General features: G+C 36.9%; 1 protein-coding gene across 1 annotated transcript in view; it reads right to left on the bottom strand.

Annotated features, from left to right (window-relative positions):
- LOC114153688 (polypeptide N-acetylgalactosaminyltransferase 10-like) overlaps positions 1 to 22363 on the bottom strand; it is a 56728-nt gene that overhangs the window by 8498 nt on the left and 25867 nt on the right. Inside the window, exons 5-7 of the mRNA XM_028032388.1 lie at positions 5956 to 6141; positions 3320 to 3503; positions 1178 to 1295 (exon numbers count right to left, since the gene is read on the bottom strand). Of these exons, the coding sequence (XP_027888189.1) occupies positions 1178 to 1295; positions 3320 to 3503; positions 5956 to 6141 (488 nt within the window). The remainder of the gene's footprint in view (positions 1 to 1177; positions 1296 to 3319; positions 3504 to 5955; positions 6142 to 22363) is intronic.

Here is a 22363-nt window from a genome sequence, read left to right as displayed (position 1 = left end):
TGATAATCCTGGCTGAAATAATAACCTTGGTGTGGGATATTATCTCACTAATTACTTAAATAAGATGAAAAGCTTCAGATGAGAGTTAAAAACATCAGAGCCTTTCTGGCTGTGCCCGTCGCTGGGTCAGGAGGAGGTTTGTCATTCATTTCACACTCAAAGCTACAAATAGAAGGGATTTTAATTTCTTACAGAACGCTTAGCTCCAAGGCAGACTTATTTGAATTATATGTGTGTAATACAGATACTTCCCATCTAATTTTAACTGATAACCAATGCCAGTACAGACATTTAATTATGAAAACACTTCTAGAGCAATGTGTCATTTCAAATTTATTCTATTTGGCCAAAATTAAGAGACATTTGGGGGGGTGAGAGAAAGACCCAATTATATTTAAAACACAAGTTGGTATTTTTGCTTACTCAACATTTTTAGGGAAAATTGTGACCATCATTTGATTTTAGCAGCATGATGATTAACCTTATCTAGACTGTGGTGAATAATAAAAAAATGGCAGACAATCACTAACAGTCAGTTTGACAATAAGTCAAATGAGTGGCTTCCAAACCATTCAGCTTATGACCCAAAGAGACTGAAATTGATTTTATCCTTTTACCTTAATGCTTACTCAGAACTTTTTATATGCTGTAAAAGCACAAAATCCCACAAAGTATTTTCTGTCTAGTTTGTAGTGGAAATATCTTAGTACACTTGAAATAAGACAAACTTAACTCACAAGTAACTTTTCAGCAGGATAGACTTGGTCAATACTTTTATAATATTAATGAAAAAGTATTTGTTCCACAGAGAGGATATTTCACTTATGTCATGAGAAAAATGTATTTTTATATGTGAAATAATCTGCCAGTGCAGCTAGTACGTTTTTAACATTAATATTAAGGCATAATTTACTTAAAACAAGATAGTATATTGCTGAAAAGTGATTTGTAAGCTAGTTTTGTCTTATTTCAAATGTGCCAGGATATTTGCAGTAGAAACTAGACAGAAATATTTGTCTAGATTTTGTGTGTTTGCAGTGTTAGCTTATTTTAGTCGACCTAAAACCAGAAAGATTTTGTCTGATTTATCTGACAGCAAAAGAGCTTACCCTAGGGTTTTTTTTTTTCAAACATATGTAAATATCTATGTGCAGTTGCAGACATTTATCTTTTTTACCTTGAAGGAGATCTCATACTGTTCTCCTCCCCAGATCTCCAGGCCGGTGTCGTATCCTCCCAGCTCCCAGAACCACTTCCTGTCCACAGCGAACAGTCCACCTGCCATCACCGGAGACCTGGAAGATGAAGTAAAGCAGCAACAGTTACGCATTGCTTTGAAGATGGGAGTTGCTGCTGGCCTATGAAAGGTATATTTTCTGAGTCTTGGATAAGAACTGCAGCATATGAGCCTGTTGAGTTTATACTGTACGTCATTTTGGGTTATGTGCATTTTAAATACCGATCTCATTTCCCAGCAAAAACACACTTTTTGGTTGAATAAAAACAACGTTACTAAATCTGCAAGGAGTAGAACTAATTTGAGGCTTAACTGTATAGACCTACTTGCTATATGAAGTATAAATATGTTTTAAGTATATAATAGTTCTTGTTTTGCTTCTAGCAAAACAAGGATCCAATAACTAAATATTCCTTAAACATCTTTTCAATATCAACAAAATGGTTGTTCAAGCAATTAGAGACTATTCAGTGCACAAACTAGGTTTTAATAAGTTGTAACTAAGTTAACTATAAATTACTACAGTACTTGGAGGGTCTCCTTTATTTGCTTTGCTTAAACCTGGAGATGGTTCTAAGGAGATTGTGTATTTATCGCGACACTACTTCCTAACACATAACGGTGTACAGAGAGCACCACCCATTAGCTCGCTATGAACTCTCTGAGCTGTGGAGTGGAGAGCTTGTTAGCGTCTGCTGAACCTGACTGTTGCTGCTGCACACCTGAGGCAAAGAATTAGGGCAGCAAGTGAACGCACAAACACTTGTTTGTGTCAGCCTTCAATAAAATCTCCTTCTGGCAAACGCATTATTAAACAAACGGATCTGTCTTGTCTACCCATCAACAACTGTATTATCCAGTGCAAGGAACGCACTAAGCTGCTTATAAATGTGCTCAACGTTGCTATAACTACTCGTCTTTGATTAAATAGAAGATCGGAGGCAACATCCCTAAAGGTGGTCTTTTCTTGCCAAATTTGTCCCAGAGGAGGATCAATTAAAGGCAAACGGGGCAGATTTTGTACAGTCAGCCAAGAGAAAACCTCCGGGGCTTTCTTCACACCACAGGACCACTAAGCTGAAAACATCCCCACTGTGAAAAACCGACAGGTCTTTGCAGTTTTTAGAAGACATGAACACAATCAAAGCAACACAGCAGATACTGAAGATATTCATGGGCGTCTTTTGAGCACCAGAGTCTGTACAATGTTATATTTTTAACTTCTTGTTTTAGTAAGAGACTATTCAGTGCACAAACTCTTAGAAGAGCTAAGGAGATAAAAACCTTTAATGCACAATACAAATAGTCATAGCATAACTTCTGGGTGATGATTTATTATTCGTGTATAGGCAGCAAGAACCTTACCATACTAATGGTAGGATGTTTATACTATTAACATGCAGCCCAAACAATATTTATCAAACGCTTAATTTCTATTAAAAATGATGAAGGAAAATGCAAAAACTTGTGTGGAAAGAATCTGAATAAACCACATAAGTCAACAGTTTTTGAAAATGCTTTTAAAAGCAATACCTCTTAGTTGTTTTCTGTATAACTTTTCTTAAATTATAGTTGAGCAATTTTAACTCTTCTTTCCAATATTGCTTCATTGTTTCCATGTGCCGATGTGTATTTAGTAATTTTGTCTTTTCATTATATTCTGGTATTCAAAAGATTAAAATTTAAACTGTAATTTATTTTTGTTATGTCTATAGTGCACCACTGCTCTCAATGTAAGCAGATGAGGCAAAGTTCATTGTTTCATTCTGCATTTGCTCTTTTTAAGTTGATTTCTGTCAAATCAACAGAATAATTTCTTGTTTTCACCTTTCAAAAATGTTTCTTTCTGTAAAAATATGCGCTAAGTAAAATAAATTTACATCATTTCAGTTGCATCACCTTTTTAAATTCAACCTCAAAATACTCAACAAAACTGTAGAGTGAAATCTATCAAATTAAGTATTTTTTTAGTGTAAGGCCAATCAAATGGAAACTCAATCTGGAGATATTAATCCATTGTTTATGGTATATTTATGTTTTTGGTACAACTCCACCACATTTCTGGAGATTGCTGTTACTCACTCAAAAGGTTCAGTGGGGTCATCCCTCTTCATCTCTGGAGGAATGGGGATCCGTTTGTAGTACATCTCCCAATCAAAGGCCCCCCGCATGGCGTCCCCCGCCTGTGTGTCGTACCCAAAGTGGTCGTGGTCGATGACGTCTATCATGGGACACACAATGGTCTTCCGGTTCTGGGCAATCCGGTCTAAAAAGCACAGAGGGACACATTTGATTGTGTCTTAAAAATGACAGGAGGGGAATATACTGAATAATATGCAAATAAGTCATTTGACAAATATTTGAAGGAACTGGATTATTTCCTATTTTTCCAAGAAGAACATTCAGAGCGTTTTCTGTAAGGTTTACTTTCTCCCATCTTAGCTGACTAAGAAGTCAACTATAATGTTTTCTCTTTCAGTTAATGCACTTTTGTTTCAACTAGTTACATTTACTCATTTACCTTTACTTGAGTAACTTTTTTGGGGAAAAAATACTTCTGACTGATGTTTTGATCCATTACTGAGCACTTAAGTAACATTTTTACCAGACAGTTTCCAGAATACTGTAGCTACATTACCACAATCCAAGTGACATACTTTCAACCGATCCCAACTTGATTTGGAAAGAGTTTGATGGGGCGGTAACCCGGGTTAAACGTTCTGCTGTAAAATGAGTTGAAGTCGTGCTGAGCTGAACACTCGTCCTTAATGGCAAAAAGGTCATTGAGAAAGTGAGAATGTGTTTGTGAGCAAATCCATGAGGCAGGGGAAGAGGCACTCAGCCTCTCAGTGGGGGTGATGTGCCTGTAAACGTCTCTGTGTCATTTAGTGGGCAACTTGATTGGTTCAACATTCAAGAAAGGAGTTTCAAAGCATGATCAACACATCAGGAATAATGAAATTTTAGGAAAATCACAACATTTTATAATTCTATGCAAGTTTTTTATGACCTGATAAAATTTCTGATGTGTCAAATTGGGTTGCTGACTTGAGAACTGAAAGTGTACTTCTGATGGAATTACCAAAATCAGCCTAGTGCCCTGGCAGAGTTGGGCACAATGAAAACTATATGGAAATTGGTATTTTTAGAGGATTAGGCCAACCTTTTACATTTGCTTTAAATCAATATATGACAACCTATTAAAGGTTAATATGTATAATTTTCTAAAGCTAGTGTTCTTTAGAACCAAAAAAGCCAGCAGTGTATACTTTGCAATTAAAAGTACCAAAATTAATTAATTTATTTTGCTGTAAATTTGGGTATATTTAGGCATATTGTTACTCTTTATAAAACAGTCTTGTCAAAATTTGTTTGCTTTATTATGTCTTGCTTGCTCAGCAGTAGCGACAGACCATGTATCTATTCAAAGTTAAAGTACCAATGTCTAACACTGTGGAAACACAAGAAAGAGATGAGAATCTTTTGTGATTTATGGCCTCATTTGTTCTCAGATTTTGTTCTTAGATGACATTTACTGCTGTAAATGTCATCAAATGTTAGGTAATAAACATATCATGTTTACTTACATACATTTTTAAATTTTTACATTTTTAATAGATTATTAAATAGGTACTGTTTGCAAACAAAAAAATAATACATAGAAACCTAAACATTTATAAGTTTAGGGACAAAATACTTACAGAAAAGGATATCAGAAAACAAATAACCTTCTAGAAACTGTTTCAGACACGTTTAACATAAAATGCTCCCTACCCATAAGATAATAAATGAAACAGAAGTTTTTGGAAGGAGGAGAAACAGACCTCCATTGATATCTAAAGACACAAACTTACAAGTAGTTTAAGTGAGTCACTTTGAAAAATGTGCATGATGGGAAGATTTCCAAACACATTTGGGACACTGAGATAAAATGGATATTTGCGGTTGTGCCTTGCAGTTACAAGCTTCAAGGTGGATATAAAACGGGAACAATGCTAATCATCATGCCAAACCTGCCATGATTGTCTCCTTTGAAGATGCTTCATAAATATCTATATTCATAACATGTTTTTGAAGTATATAAAATCTAAAGGGGACGCAAAACTCACATTTTACACATTTTTTTTACCTCCACTTGGGTGTCTACTGCTTCTAAAAATAGCTCAGGTGCTTAAAAAAGGACATCAGCTTTTGTCACTAAGTTTATGATTTTTGGTGTCTGGAAAATGTTTTGAAAACCTCTCAAATGTTAAGAAAACTGAGCTGTAGTATGTTTGACCAAGTTTTTTGTTGTTGACTTACCATCCAGAAACCACTTGTTGCATTCTTGTTGGTTGTGCAGGAGGCTCCACTTCTGCTTTTCAAAGGTGCATCATTGTATAATTGTGATTTTGTTTGTAAACAAACATGCAAGTGTAAACGCTGAGTTGAGGGGGCGTGGCCAGCAGCAGTTTATTTGGATTTAAAGTGGCAGAGGCCCAATAACAGCTCATTCTGAAAGGTCCTCAAAATAGACAGAACTAAGCAGACTAAAATCTCATTATCTATGAATTATTTTGTGAAAAAAAATTTATGAACATGTTGTATAGCCCACAGACCTATTTTAACCTGTTCAATGAAGCACAATAGATATCACCTTTAAATTAAAATGTGCATCCTTGTGCGATATAAGTGGGAGACATTTTTGGTATTTTTGAATTCCTTTGCGTGTTCCTCACCCAGCAGAGGCGGCAGCCAGTTGACGTTGGCCTCACAGTGAGAGTCCAGGAAGGTGATGACCTCTCCTTTAGCGGCAGTGGCTCCCAGCAGCCGAGTCCTGATCAGACCCTCCCTCTTCTTTGTCCTCAGGATGTGAACCTTGGGTACTCTCGTCATGTAATCCTCCAGGGCCACCTTCAGGTGCTCTGCACAGAAGAAAGGGGAGTTATGTAGATGAGGTCAATACTTCTTTCCATTTTTCTGCCTACAGTAATTGCTTTAAAAAACTTGTATTTTATACACCCATTATTTGCTTTCAGCTCGACTCTTTCTTCCCCACTAAAGACCAGACCAACCCCCTCATTGCTGTAGACGAAACCCTAATGTATCTGTCAATCTGAGCTGCATATATTAACCAGGTTAAACTGCTATTAACTAATATTAATGCAATATTGAACACTGAGCCTCGGCAGTACACTCAATATCAGTGTATACAGTATATATATATAATGCTTATTCTTACAGGTAAGAGGGATGATTCCGTTTTTTCATTTTTTATTCTGTTCTTTGGATTGAATGCTGAAGGATGATAAGAACGTTGGCTCTCTGAGCTCTCAGTTGTTTAAAGCAGTCAAAACATGACATATTACTTTGACAGCTTCTTTACAAACAGCCACAATGCAGCCTGTCTGAAATGTTGACCTTTTCAATTTATCTTTGCAAAACTTTTATTTGCTTCCCCGCCAAGTACAGACCTATCTGTGCTGCCTTTATGCACTGCACAACAGAAATCAGAAATGTTTACTGACATTTCCACTCATAAAAGCCTAAAAGGATTAAACTCCTTCTGATTTCTTTTAGGCTTTTATGAGTGGAAATGATGAAAGGAGTAGGGAGGTTATTTCTACAGCTTTCATAATGCTATTTGTAAAAACTACAGACTGTAAAGAAGTAGATAGATGGATGGAAAATTGATGGAAATAATGAAAATTTATCCACATACCACCCTTAGTTAATATGACAGTTTTTGGTAAATTATTTCTACTTCTCCTTGAAAACATTGACTTAGTAAAACTTTTCTCAGATTTCACAAAACAGATTTAAAAAATACAAACACCACAATGACTCAAGTGTCTCCAGGCACCCAAGAAAATCTGACTCTTGTTGTTTCAACAGGTCTAACCACTCTGCTTCTGGCACAACTTTCTGCCAAGATGGAAGGCAATGCAGCATTAAATTCAGTTTTACAAACATCTGCTGCCTTTTTGAGCTAATCCTTTCATTCTGAAAGCATACTGTTGTAAAAAAAAAAAAAAAAAAACCAAAAAAAAGACTGCTTGGTTATGAGTGCATCCCAAACTAATCCCAAATCAAATCCTTTCATCCTTTTTGGAGTGATTTCAAATTACAGCCTTTTCTCCCTTTTCTGCAGATTCCATCTGAACCTACTGAAGGTCAGCTCTGTTTACTGAGAGCATCTTTACTTTCTTCATCACCGTCTGACCTGCAAAACGCTGTGAAATATGACTTTGCAGCAAGGACAGAGGGTGTCCCAGAGGTCAGCCTCATACGCCAAGGAACGCTGTCCTCTGCGTGCGCTCCCGCACTCCCATTAAAAACAGACCATTACACGGAGGGCTGTGTGTCTTTATGAACGCAACGCCTTACAAAGAGAGGCTTACATCATCCTGGTAGCGACAGAAAACAAGGAAAAATTAATCAGAGCACATTTGGCCCTTGTGTGAAAAGGCTCTGTTCATGGAGAGGTGAGGGAATACGATCGAGGCATTTAATTATGATTGGTTAATTTCCCTGAATGAATTGGAATACAGCTCATACTGTTTACCAAATGCAAGGAGGCCATTAATCAATGTAATGAGAGTGAGCTGATGTCGGCAAACACATTAGTCTTTATTAAAACGTGTCGGGGAGAACGGAGGAGGGATGAGGATGCCGAGGTCACTTCAGAGCTTTGAAAAGATTTTGGAATGACCCAAAGGACATCATATTATCCATCCATCCATCTATTCATCCATTGTTTTCCACTACTTTCTCTCCATCCAGCTGCTCTTGGGGGATCCTAGGCCGTATCAAAGCTAGAAGATAAAAATACACAAATGGAAGTCATCATCAAGCGCCTGAAACACTTCTGCTGACTTCTTTTGATTCAGAGGAGCAGCATCGAAACTCTCAATTCCACCCAGTAATAATTTTAGCCGCTAATAACCGGGACCTCATTCTGCTTATTATCCTTATGAACGAGTCACCAAGACATTCTAATGCTGCAAAATCCTCACTTATAACACAGTAGAGTTTCATTGTTTTAGGAAAGCTGGTCCTGGGATACAGAGTCTACTGGACTGTTGAGCTTAAACTTTATGCAAAATTCACATTTTGAATTCTTTACACTTACATTCGGGTCTCAATTGAAAAATTTGACAGAATTTTCTAATGTATTTGAATTCACTGAAATAGGTGTTCAAGAGAACTCCCTCTGGCCGCAGCTAGCCTGAGGCATTTCACCAAAATTCAATTAGTCTTGGATCCAACGTCGTATGCAGTGAATTACTCCCCAGACTCTGGCACATCACCAATAACCAGAGCTACTCATTTATTCTCCCAAACTATTCCCTCGTCCTTGAGGACTCCATTACTCTCTTAATTTTCCTCCTGAGTCCAAAGTCATTGTTCACTTGACTCAGATTCTGGACACAGGGTTAAATTCAAACATCTTCATGCATTTTTTGGATGTTTTACAAACTATTCATCTTTTAAGTCATTGAAAACCTTTAGTGCATCTTGATAAGAATAACCTATCAGGTCATACAAAAAACATTATCTAGAGAAAATAAATAAAAAGGAAAGGCCTGATATGACAGGCAATCCCACTTGACACTATTGGCAACTAATCCATTCATTTTCCTTGGAGTTGACTTACAGGATCCCTCAGAGACACAGAAGACCATGGATGTTATAGCTTCTGTGGTAGTGCTGCCTATTCTAAACTACTAAAATAGGCAGTGGTAAGTATTTTTAGAGGGAATCTCAAGTATAGATTCCAGCTATTCGTGAGTGGTTGTGTTGTCTAACCTCTGGATATCAGCACAGATGCCTGCCTACTAACAGATATGTGAGCTGAACATCATATCAGCAAGTTTAAAGATATATATAAATAAAACATTACCAAAAATAAATAAAGAAGAAAAAAGTGCATCTGATAACATGAAGGCTTTAACCTTTTGGATAGAGGCCAAACAGTTCAGGAACAAGTGTTTTAATTTGTTTTATTTATTTTTTTGCTGCTCTAACCAGACTTTGTCCTCAATTTATGAACTGTATCTCCAATTTTATAAAGACTCAGTAAAAGATGTGGACATTTCAGCTGTTTTAATTTCAGTCAAGAGTTTAAATTTGGCTTGAAAGTGAAGCTACATTAGTTTTCGGTGTCATTACATCGTATATTCTATGAAGACAGAGTTGATTGAATAACAGACATCTGCTGCCTGTGGCTCATCATGATGTGATGTGGAAAATCATCAATCATGTAAATGTCTGTATACTTTAGATAATATATTAGCTAGTCCATGTAGCTGATAATGTTGGTATGTAAACAAATCAGCTTTAAATGTGCTGGTTCACAAGATTTATACTTTTAAGTTTAGAAGAACGACAAAAAACAATTCCATACGGTCATGCCAAATAGCGGAGAAACTGGGTTATATTTTCATAGAAAATATGAATTGATTGACAAAGATTAGTTTTTGCAACCATTGGGTTGTACATTAACCAATAGAAATGCATGTTTTGATATTTTATGAAGTCTATAAATATCTGGTTTGTGAGAGGGAAAACACCTTCTAAATGTCTATTTTCTTCTATACATAATTAGCTTCATTAGTGATAGAGCAAATCACTGAATTTTATAATCTAAATAATTACTTTAGAACTCGGTGTGGTATTTTAAAAATCTATTTTGATGGCATTGTCCTGAGGTTTGGTCAATTGTTGGCTGCTGCCCCACCTGAAGGTTAAAACCCAAACTTTGCAGAACAGTTTGGGTTATATTGCATTTGCTTTTGCACACCATTATGCTAAGACTTTCTAAACCATGTGATCCACGCAAAGTACAGACTGATGTTGCTCTTGAAGGCAGGGCATCACTGATATGATGCAAAGACAGTGAGTTTTCTGCTACTCAGCCTTTGCTAAAGCTGAGAAGAGAAAAGAGACCAAGAAGCACCAAAGCGAGCCCACGGCAGATGCAATGGAAACTGTAGCAATTACATTTTGAATGTGCTTATTGTTAAAACCATCGAAACCTTGAAGAAGAGATTTCAAAACCAGGCGATGTGAGTTTGGAGAACTGCTCAGCTTCCAAAAACTGAATGGTGGTGAATTGCACAGCCAGTGTGACAGACTGCACACTGAGTACTGGACATGAATTTGACATTGATGGAACAGAGCTGGCTGTGGAAATCAGCAATCTGCCAACCCTGCCTTCTGATAACATGACTGCACTGGAGCTTTTCTCTTTCATCCAAAAAAAAAAACTCTATCCAAATCAATGTATTTTCCAGCAGACTGCCCGCACTCTCCTTCACCGCTCTGGTCTTGCCAGAGATCAGGTTTAACAGAAAACAACAATGTGTTTTGTATTATAGGAACGAGGTTAATTCTTAATGTTTTTGTTGTAGTTTATGTATTCAGATTTTGGTAGTATATAAGTGTATTTCAATTTTATTTCTGCTCATTTGCAAAGTGAACCAGTTTATCATCATTATTGTTTTTATTATAGTTAAATTCTATTTTGTTATTAATAAGATCTTTGTTAAAGACTAAAACCAGCAATCATGACTGAGCATAAAACAGAGATTCTGCTAAAAGTTTAAATGTGTCAGTGAAGTGGATAGCAGTAAAAAGTCCTTAGAAAATGCAGAAATTTGATGTAACTTTTAACATAAAGGACCTGCGAGCATGGAGACATGTTGGGTACCAGGAGTCTTGTGCCTGGCAATAACATAAATACAATGAGAATTTCTGTCTGTTTGCTGCAGTCTCAAACATGGTATTTGGTTTTGAATATTCTTTATTTTAAAGTTTGAATTGATATTATCATGGCATAACTATTCAATATCAAACACCCTTAGATTTTCCGCTTTTGACTGCATGTTTTCAAAGCATGAGCACCAAATTGTGATCAAAACAAACTATTCTTCCTGGAGCTCAAATGTTTTTGTTTGTGTGTGTATCTGTCATTCCAGTGGTAAGTGTCTCAAATTCAGATAGTATTGATGAGTTCAGAGAATATAACACCAAGCATCAAAAGAAAGAAAACAAAACAATGTGAAAGTGTTTTCCAGTATGTCTGCCTTGAAGAACATTTTTGCCTAATGTGTGTGTCATTTTATTTGCTTTAATAAAGTAAAAATAACGTCCTTGAATCACAGTGTCATGAACATTGAAAGAGCTGCATCACACATCAGAGTGTCTCTAAAAACGTTGAATGTGCTAAATGGTTTTTAAATGAAGCTTTACACTACACCGGTCTGTAAATATTTCACTGGAGCTACAGTTGATGCAGTTCATGTTGTATTCTGACAGTGAGTTTGACTCATACTGTTTTGTGCTCTCCAAGAAGATGTCTGAATACACACACACACACACACACGCGCGCGCCCCCGCACGCAAACACACACCTTACCACTGATGGCTCTACATCTCTAAATGGCAACTCTCAATTAGCTGCTTTTGTCCTCCGTCGTTTGTCTCCCGCTTCATATCCGCCGTCTCTCCGTCACACTTCGCTGAGCACCATTACCTCATTATCTCCCTTCGTTCTCAGTCAGGAGCAGAAACGCACACACCGACCAGAATGAATAAACATGTCGAACTTTGTTCAGTGTTTCTGCACTGCCGCCTCGCTCCCTCTCTTCCTTTCCCTTCGCCTGTCTCACAAATCATTCCCTATCTCCCCCATCGCCGAGGCTTCCTCTCCCCACCACTCCATCATTCTGATGGTGAGGCTGCATGTGTTGATAAGAAGCTTCAAAGTAGCTCTGCGGTGCTGACAGCAGCCCTCTCAGGCAGCCAGTGGAGCTAAATTATTTAGAAAATAGGTCCTGAAACTTAAACACACTGTTTATTCAATGAAGGCATGAGGTCTGTTCTCAACTGGTCAAAAAGTCATCAAACATTTTTTTTTGTATATGTATATATATATTCTTGACAAAAAAAATGTTTGTCACACAAATCTTAGATCAATGAATCGATAGATAGACAGATTTACCAGAACATGTACGTGTCCACAAGCTTAAACATGTCCTTGTACCTCTTTGGTTGCCAAAACTATTCTGACCTGAGTGGTTGGGTTTTTGGAACCAACAGATAGTTTCATTTCAGCCTGTTCCAAAGTCAGGGCTCCGTGGATCACATTTTGTTGTGTAGCACAACCTACAAATGCTGGGGAGATCCGAGAGACCAAGTCAACACTTCGAACTCATTGCTTTGCTCCTTAAACCATTCCTGAGCTTTTCCTGTGTTGTAACATCCTACGTTATCTCTCTGAGAGAGTCCAGAGAAATAGGAAACACTGTTCATTTCTCAATGCCTCCTGGAATAATGTTTGGGTGGGCATCAACGTAACACCGAAGTAGCAGGATCGAAGGTTTCTCTAGTTAAACAACACACACATATTTGGCCGCCCTTGTGACGTAGAGCAAAATATAATTCATCAGACCCAACCACCTTCTTCCACTGCACCATGGTCAAGTTCTGGTGATCATATGCCCATTATTTGCACATTTTTGCTGATCTGTGGATATGCTTTACCAGACACAACCAAGAAGCGCCTTCTGTTTTGACACATTGTTCTTGAGAGCAAACAACACCCTGCCTTTGTTCTCCACTTGTATCAGAGAACATTTTGCTGCCTATCCCCATCACCAGTTATCACTTTTTCCATTGTTGGAAAGCCTTTGAGAGATACTGGTCACTGCGGACGCAGAACCGGTGGCACAAAAAGTGGGTATGCACTGTATGCGATACATAGGGGCATCACGTGAAAGGGGCCGCTAAAATGATGGCAAAAAATTTATTTCTAGTGGCATTTTTTGTATTTAACAACTGTTAAATGTTATGCAACTGTTTATGCTTTGAAAACTAACGTGTTGGTATACATGTCAACCCAAAAGAGCAGGAGTTTTATGGCCTTTGTCAACTCACACAAATCGTTTTCCATTTTCAAACATCAACTTTGATGTTTGGAAGTGGCCTGATACCTACCAACAAGAACCAGAACCCATTATGAAGAGATGATCATTGTTATTTTACCTTTCACTTGTCAAAAAAGTCTGTATGTTCAGTGTAGTTATCTCTAATTTACTAAAAGCAACAGAAAACTGGAACAAGCAGTTATGAAAGGAGTTCAACTCCTGCCTGGCAGATCAATTTTTCACCCTGTGCCCTAATGTTCCAGGAAAGGTTAAATTATGCCAAAACTAAATGAATAAATGTGCCACTGACTAAGAAAAACACACAGCAGCTTCTTAAACAGGATAGATATGCTGAACAGAATTGTTTATAGGAAGCCGTTTCAGACTCTGAATGATGTTGATATCTGAAAATGTTCACTACAGAAAACATATGACAGAAAAGATGTCTGAAAGCGTACTTTCTGGGGTTTAGAGGTTTTCCATTGACTAAAAGCAATTTTCGTCAAAACAATAAGAGCTGCTAGCTTCCTGCTCTTAACCCAACATAGAGTCCAAACTGCACTGATCTTAGAAAATTACCCTTGTGTTACATTCCAAAGAAATAAGTAAAACTTCAAAGTAATAGTGAGAAAGACATCCAAGACAATTTATAATAGCTAAAAAAGACAGTATTATCCCCAATTTAAAAGCCACTATGATGATGATTCTTCAAATATTATTAGATAATCGGAAGTCTGTGTCCGGAAAAATCTGACTTCTTTTTCATGTCTCCACATCAAAGCTCTTTAAAAGAAAAAAAATCATTAGTATCAATATTTCAATTATGTGAGATAAAAATATTCAGTTGACCTTGGGATTGGGGGCAAATTTGTTCAGACATTAGACAGTAATCTACACTATAGTGTTTGATTTTTATCTTTTAGTTCTGAATGTTCAGATGTTTCTTCATGTCACTGTGAGAGTTTTGTTTTTGTTCTGTTTCTCCAACAAAACACTTTCGTACCCAAGCTACACCTTGTCTCTGGTTGTACATTATAATTAAATTAAATTTAAAAACACGGTACAAAACGTCTAAATATTCTCAAACAGAAATGACTCATAAAAAAGTGTTGTTTTTTTTTGACAGATACAGGACACTATAGGCCATTTTTTTTATTTCAAACTGATGAATAAATGCAGCAACTCGAGGGTTAAATGTCTTTCAGATATGGCAAAAATCTGTCAGAGCTCAGACTCCATTAGTGTCATTCTTATCTTGAATTGTGGCGTAAGAAGAAAAGCCTTGTTCAAGAAAAGCTTTTCTCCTCTTGATGTGGTCATTCCAACTGACTGATTGAATTTCAGCCTGAAAAAGGGGGGATTATTTCCTCACTGCTGCATTCATTGCCTTGACTGTACACCTGCGGTATGAGAAGTCAGTTATTTTCCTCCACAAAACCATAAAAATCTGCTCCTGATATATTTCCGCACACGTAGCAGCAGACCTCCTGCACAGAGCGCTACAGTGGTTTGAGACTGGTTCCTGCTGGGAGCCATTCTGTGTGCCCACAAAACTGCCTTTACATCTAGACTGGAAATACATCAAAAGTTCCTTTGCATACATCCATCCCACACTCTTATTTGAAATGAAGTATGGCAGCCATTTGCTCAACTGATCCCATCGGGAAGCAGAAAGTGGGAAAGTAATTGGACAATCAATCTGCAGATGGCAGGTTTCCTTCACACAGGAGCTGATAGTGCAGCATGCCAGAGCTGTCCTGCTGAATAAATATGGGCTTTGTTTCTGGCTCTGATTACATGACACATCTTTTTTCACTCCTGAATGAGCATTCTGTGTGATTGACAAATGCGACAGAAGTATTTACACATGAGGCAAATGAAATAACAGGAGAAGCAGTTTTGTTTTCCAGGCTGTGGGCAAACATAAGAATTCTTATGTCCAAAAAGGAGACAAAGCGGCAGCTTTATGTATTTGGCACAATTAATAAGGACATATGAGAAAAATCTACAATCCATGATATTTTTAGTCTCCTAAACAGACTCTGAGCTCAGAACATGCAGAATTTAAAATATCATTCACCTTCAGTTGCTGTAATTGTGTTTTAGGTACAGATTCAGAAAGTTTTTATTGGCAGTGAACCACGTTGCACAATTATTTTAATTGTCCACTAATTAACAATATTGTTAAAAAAGCAAACATAATTTACAAACCAAAAAAAAATTACTTTAACCTGATTAGTATGCTTTTTCTTAGCAATGCAAAAACAAAAAATCTTACTAAGCATTTTTGTCTAATTTCTAGTGCAATTATCTTAGTACTCAAAGAAAGAAATGAGAAAAAAAATATTTACAAGTAACTTTTCAGCAAGACAGGATTTTGTTTCAAGCAAATATATTCTTAATGTTAACAAAACATTTTTCCCATATTTTAAGTGAAAATATAATCAATATTAAGGAATTATTTACTTAACATAAGCTCATATCGAACTGAAAAGTGACTTGTCTTATTTCAAATATACTAAGATATTTGCACTTTAATCTAGACCAAGCATACTTGGATGTTGTGTACTTGTCCTGTCTGGGTATTTCAGATGTACCACATGGAGAAGATGGCTGCCTACATGTTAGGATATTTCAAGAATCCCTTCTAGTATAAAAATAAATAAATAAAAATCACTAAGTGCTTCATAATAGTACAATAACCCAAGAGCCAATAATTCTAATGAGTAAATTTATTATAAACTTAGTCACACAAAATTAGTTCAAAATTTAAAGCAAGGATTTTAGATTCATATTTTTAGTCACAAGGATCTCTTTGAGATCTAAGAACCTTTACTGTGAAATAAATTATTCTTTTTTGCACTACAACAATTAAAAGTTGGAGTCATCTTGAAGATCTTGACAAACAGGAGGATCTTCATGATGAAAAACTTAAATCTACTATTTCAGTCAATTTTTCTGAAAAATAATAATAATTTGAGCAAAAGCAACCTCAATGGTTTATGAAGCTTTTCTAATGGTAACCGAACCTAAATTAGCTTTCATTGGAATTTATTATGGAGACCCACTGTCACTGGTGTTAAATATATATATTGTAAAAATTTAACTGTTTTTTTTTTTCTTTTGCAATATTAATCTTCCAGAGAATTTGTGACTTGATTCAGCACAATGGCAGCCAGACTTACCTGGCATCTCCTCTCAACGTCTCCGCTTTGAATCCCTGCTGTGCCTCGACCAGGGGAGATGAATGAATAATTCTTTTGCCTACATCATTAAAACCTGAGCAAAGTTTTCTGCCTCGACTTGATCTAATGCGCCAGCAGAGTTGCAGGTGGTCCTGCTGGCAGGCTGCCAGGTGTGAGGGTTTCACCCGGCAAGACTTTCACCTGCTGTTGCATCTATAAACGCTTTTTTTATGAGTTACTTAACGAGCTGGAACATTACCTTGTGAATATTCATGTGTGGTAAAATGCTACATGTGGTTTTGTAAGTAAATATATCTGGCTTATCATCTTTTGATGAAAACATAGTTGAATAAGATCAATTTAAAAAGTTGTAAATTATGATCTCCCAACAGCAGGAATACACTTTCAAGTCTTGACTGTAAAAAAAAGGGACCCAAACTGTCATCCTGTAGGTGTTGTCTGGATGCTATGTGACATTGAAGGTGACCCATTATGCTTCATTGAACAGGTTAGGGTTGGTCTATACAGAACATGTTTTGCATAAAATTATCCTTGTATAATCCAACTTTAATCTTCTTGGTTCTGCCTATTTTGAACTTTCAGAATGAACTGTTTTAGGACTGTTTGTCACTTGAAATCCAAATAAGCTGCTGCTGGATACACTCCCAAACTCAACGTTTACACTCACGCATGAAAATGTCTGCAAACAGATGCACAATTATATAACCGTACATCTTTGAAAAGCAACAGTGGAGTTTCCTGTACAACCAACAACAGCGTAGCTAGTGGTTTCTAGATGGTAAGTCAACAACAAAACACTTGTCTTTTCCAGCATATCTGTGTGAAAATTCCCTTTTTTTTTGTAAACTATAAGCCTCTGTTGACATGAGCAGGCAGGAGAAGCAGGCAGAGTGAGAAGGGGGTCCATGCCATCTACGGATTCCCTCAGGACCTCCTGAAATCTAGCAAAACTTGAAATTTCTTTTCAAAACACTTGTAACTCCCCACTTTACGGTTCCAATGAGAAATATACCTTAAGATGCATTAATAGAAGGAGCATAAACCTTCTTAGCATTACTACAGAAGCTCACAATAGCATATGTCAAGTAGCATTGCACATAGGTACTTCAGCTTCCCAAGCTCTATTTCTTTTGAATATCTTAGATATGCTCCATAAAAGAAATCGGCTAATTTTCCATAAATGCATTAGAGTTATGTTCTAAAGAAAAAACGCAAAAAGCTGAACACATGAATGCTGAACTGTGAATGGGTGACACTGTATAAACCGCTACGTCACATGTCATCCTATCCTTGGGTGAATGTTTTCTACCCCAGGCACTTTGCTGTCAGAAAGCATTTTAAGGTCTTCAGAGGATTGTGCACTGATTAAGAACATCATCCAGAGTAAAATCCAAGGGTGTCCGTTCTTTCAAAACTGGTGCCCTGCATGTTTTATATTCCAAATTTATTTGACACAGCTGAATTAATGGCTAAATTACCTCCTTTACCATCTTCCTGGTAATGACTAATTGATTTGATTTAGGGGTATTAAGCCAGTGGGAAGATCTAAAGTGGACAAAACACCCATTCTTGAGAAAGTGAACTTCACTATTCAAAACTGCTGTCCACTCAGGGCTTACCTAGAAGCCCCATTTACATTCAAAATAGCCGAAAAGGAGAATCCCAATGGAATTAAAAAATAGCCTTATATTTACTGTCAAAATAGATTTTACAAAAGACAATTCTGGACGAAAAGTGGAACCATATGGTTGTTAAACATGTCGCATGATCTGAACTCACTATCTTACTATCCTTTGTCCCACAATCTCGATTTATTTATTAAATCAAACTAGGTTGCATACCAGAACCCCACTGATAGTCCTGATTCATTCTATACTAACCAGCCTGCTCAAAATCTACACATTCCCCATAAGTGTGAGAAGTCAGAAGGAGATGGATAGATGAAGCTAGGCTCCCACTGCAGTAAAGAGATTGCACCTTTGATCTACGTAAAGAAACAGCTTCGCTGAAAGGCAGTTTATCGGTCAGTTGATGCTGGAATGTTTCAAGACCCAGCTGAGGTAGTTAAAAGGTATTTGATTTGGATATCTACTGGATAGCTTCGTTTTGAGGTTTTGAGGCATCTCCCACTGGGAGGAGTAGCAGGGGCTGAACCCTGGAAGTGCTAATCCTTCCTTCTGGCCAGGGGATGCTTTGGGGTTCACCAAAAGAAAGTTGTGACAGGGAGAGCAATTTTTCTTTTATTTCAGTGCTGGACCTTACCTACGTGATCAGAGATGGATGGATGGATACATGAACTTACAGGAAAACGGATAGGAAATCAAAGCAAGAGGTCGTACTAAGAATTTTGAGCTTTTGGCACTAATATCATGCTTAGTTCAGGATTTTAAGTACTTTGAAATCCATTTGCTCTTTACACATGGTTAGATTTTTTTTTACTAATGCAGACACAATAAAATCATTTTTCAGTTTTTCTTCCCACCCATATATGTGAAGTTATAGCAACTTTTGCTATCCTGTCTAGTCATAAATCCATGAAATGACTTGGGCTCCACCAGCATAATTCATCACTCATACTCAAAAGCAAATGCTAAACTGCGAGGATAAACTTTTTCTTCCACACAGTAGAGAGAAGATGAAGAAGATGAGGAATTGCTCTACTGCTATGAAGCCAGAAATGTATTCTTCCACCTCAGCATCTTTTCAGACAATTTGATTTGTCCAAAAACATTGTTACAGCATAAAGTGTGATGAAAGTAAAAGTTAAAGTAATGCAAAAAACAAAAGCCACAACCACAAGGTAGGAAAACCAAGCTAAACCAGGAAAACATAAAAAGTGTTTTCAGCTCTGATCACATAACATGCAAGCTGTCTGTCACTCAGCATCACAGTTGAAGTGTTGGCTCTATATTTGAGGTGACTGCTGGTCAGATGTGGCAAAAGGGTGAGAATGGAAAGAGCAAAACATGAACTGAGAATCAGAAGCCAATAAGAAATATTTGCTCCCCCTTAAATCAAAGGTGTGAAAAACGTTACCATTTTGTAATCCTTTTTAATGCTAAGGAATCTAAAGCAGTTCGTAGCTCAGTCAGGTGTTAACATAAACAAAAATGAAGAGTGAGCTGTTTGGCCACAATAACAAGCATACTTGGAGAACTCTGTCCTTTTTGAGATTTGATTTTAATTTGTGTTTTGTATATTCTACAAAACTATTTATCATATTCAGTTCATTTTTCTGTGCTCTGCTCTTCCATAGGTATTCATGTCACTGTGGGAGCGACATGAATATCATAAATCCCATGATTTGCTCACTTGCATTCCCTGTCATTCTACACTCTTCTCCCAGTGTATAAGCTCACTGGTTTTCATTGTTCCTTCCTGGATTCTACTGTTGTTCTTCTGTGTTTCACATGAGTTTTTTCTTAGGTTTTTAAATCCATCAGTCCACACTCCACTATGTGTCTGTTATTGTCCTGCAGCTATTTGGGTCCTCCTCAACAATACCGAAAGATGACAGACTTAAAGTAAGACTTTTAAACCTAACATCTCCGTGTCAACTGTTATGTATGCTGTTGACACTATAATGGCATGCAGGAGTACCTCAAAATTCTTCAATTTCACTTTCAATCAACAGTGTTCCAATATTAAACTTCTAGAATTGCCTTATCAATTCAACTATAGTTTAGACATTTTGCTAAACTATAGTTGGTTTGTATGGACATATTATGTCATGTTGCAAATACGACTGGACCCATGTGCAGACAAAACTGAGGACCGCTGATGAAAGAAGAGGATAATAATAAGAGGAACAACTAGAAAATTCCTGAAGAAATTTAACCGGGGCCTGCCCAATGTGTGCCCGTTGGTTTGAACCCAGCGTTCTGACGCTAAAATATAGCATCAATGCTAAAGAGAGCTGCAATGTAATCAATAGCATGTGAAGAGTAACAATCATGTTGATGGACCTGGACTTGCACCATTCAGTATGTTAAAATACTGAATACTGAATGGTACATCTTACTAATGTAAGACTAAATGCTGTCAGTAGCATGTGGGGTATCATTAGAATGTTGTCTTAGATTGACTTCCTACATTCAGTGTCGTAAACATGGCTAATATGTAAGAAAAATAGCTAAAAGCTTATTTTAGGGAAAAGGCTAATGCTAATGCATTTTCACTGCGCAAGACAGTGCCCTGACCTGAGAGAAAAAGATAATGCAAGGTAATATTATTGCACTGCCTACAGCGGTGCACTGGTGGGGGGCAGTGAAATGCTAATGTTTGTGCTAATGTTAATGTACTGCCTTGCTATGCATGGCAGCGCACTAACCTAAGAGAGAAAGATAATACAGGCTAATATTATTAACTAACCAGAGGGGAGTATTAAGGCTTTTATTTTGAAATTTTAAGCAAGCTTCATTTTAAATGTCCAAACTAATCCCGTGAGTAGCAGTGATTGGGTTAAATCGTTTCTATAATGCTCAAAAGAGCAATAATCTCATGTAAAAATTGTCAAGGCTTTTATTTTGAAATTTTCAGTAAGCTTCGTTTTAAATGGCCACACTAATCCCATGTGTAACAATGGTTGGATAAAATCAGTTATAAAATGCCCAAATCACAAGTAGTTCTATAGGCCAGTTCATTCCTCCTCTGTAGTAACTGACAGTTCCACCATGTTGTAGTTCTGCCATAGTTAGAACTACAGTGACACGTTTTTGTAGTTCTAATCAGCTGCTCTGCCTTGCTCTTTGTTCTGTTGCTATGGTAATGAAGCATTGGGAAAATAGAAATATCAAAGCCACCTAAAGGTCTAATCAGAGCCAAATGGGAACAGCTGAGGTAGTGTGCAAGCAGAGGGGAATTAGGTAATGGTAAACAGCTGTGGAAGGGATAAAAAATAAAAATAAAAAGACAGACTGAGGAAAGGTGAATGATAAACAGAAAAGTTAAAACTCAAAGAAAAAAAAAAAAAAGCTAACAAAGCGAGTAAAATACAAAAGCCCAGAGAGAGAAGTAATGAATAAATCAACTAACACCAAGTAATGAACCATATGTCAAGAGCTAAGAAAGTAAATATAAAACAAGGGGGTAATAAAAGAAGAAACACAAATGAAACCCAAGACTCAGACATAAATGAGCCTTAGTGTATAATTATGCCCCTTTGTGGATAAAGAAAAATCAACAATTCATATTTAAAGGATTGATTTATGTTGAATTATGTATTATTCCACTGAAAATTAGCAGTTCAAATAATTAAAATAAAAAAATAACTAATAGGTCCATCACTCCTGTGATAAAAAGTTTATTAAATTCTCACCCAAACTTATATTTGAGATGATATTTCTCTATTCTTTATGTGCATTAGATGTGATGCTGTTCATGTTTTAAAATTTAATTTGCAATCATGTTTGATTGAAAGATAGCAACACATACTGATAGGCAGATAGAAAAGAAGTGTGGTAACAAGAAGTATGAAAAAGATAAAAAACAATCTCATGATGCTTGTGGGATATGGAGAGAAGAATATAGGTTCCGGATCAAAATCTGCCACAAGGCAGACATGCTTTAAAAAATAAAGATGTATTCTTCACTTTCAGATTCACTGAAACTCGTCTTTCAGCAGAAGGCTGAAAGGTTCAATCATGCCATGAGACATGAAGGTTGCTGTCAACCCAGCAACAGGGAAACCTTGAATCCAAACAGACATCCCCAATGTTTAAATAGCTGGAAAATATAAAGCAGTAGTCAGTTGATTCTGAAAGGGAAGAAACTTCACTCTCCATCACAACTGAACACTGTAGAGTAACAGAAACTAGAGTAGTAGGGCAGCACTAAAATAAACTGAAACTTTCTTATGTGTTCATCACTGATAATCTGATCTGAACAAGACTCATTCCAACTGATGCATGGAAGCATGAAGATTTTTTAAAAACGTTTAATGACCTAAGCCATTAATACAGAATTCTAAATTTACCATTTCACGTTATCAGTGGTTACCATGGTTGTTTGTT

This window comes from Xiphophorus couchianus, chromosome 11 (assembly GCF_001444195.1).
Source record: "Xiphophorus couchianus chromosome 11, X_couchianus-1.0, whole genome shotgun sequence".
Taxonomy (NCBI): Eukaryota; Metazoa; Chordata; class Actinopteri; order Cyprinodontiformes; family Poeciliidae; genus Xiphophorus; species Xiphophorus couchianus.
The sequence above is the reverse complement of the archived record's forward strand: the minus strand, read 5'-3'. Positions and strand labels throughout refer to the sequence as shown.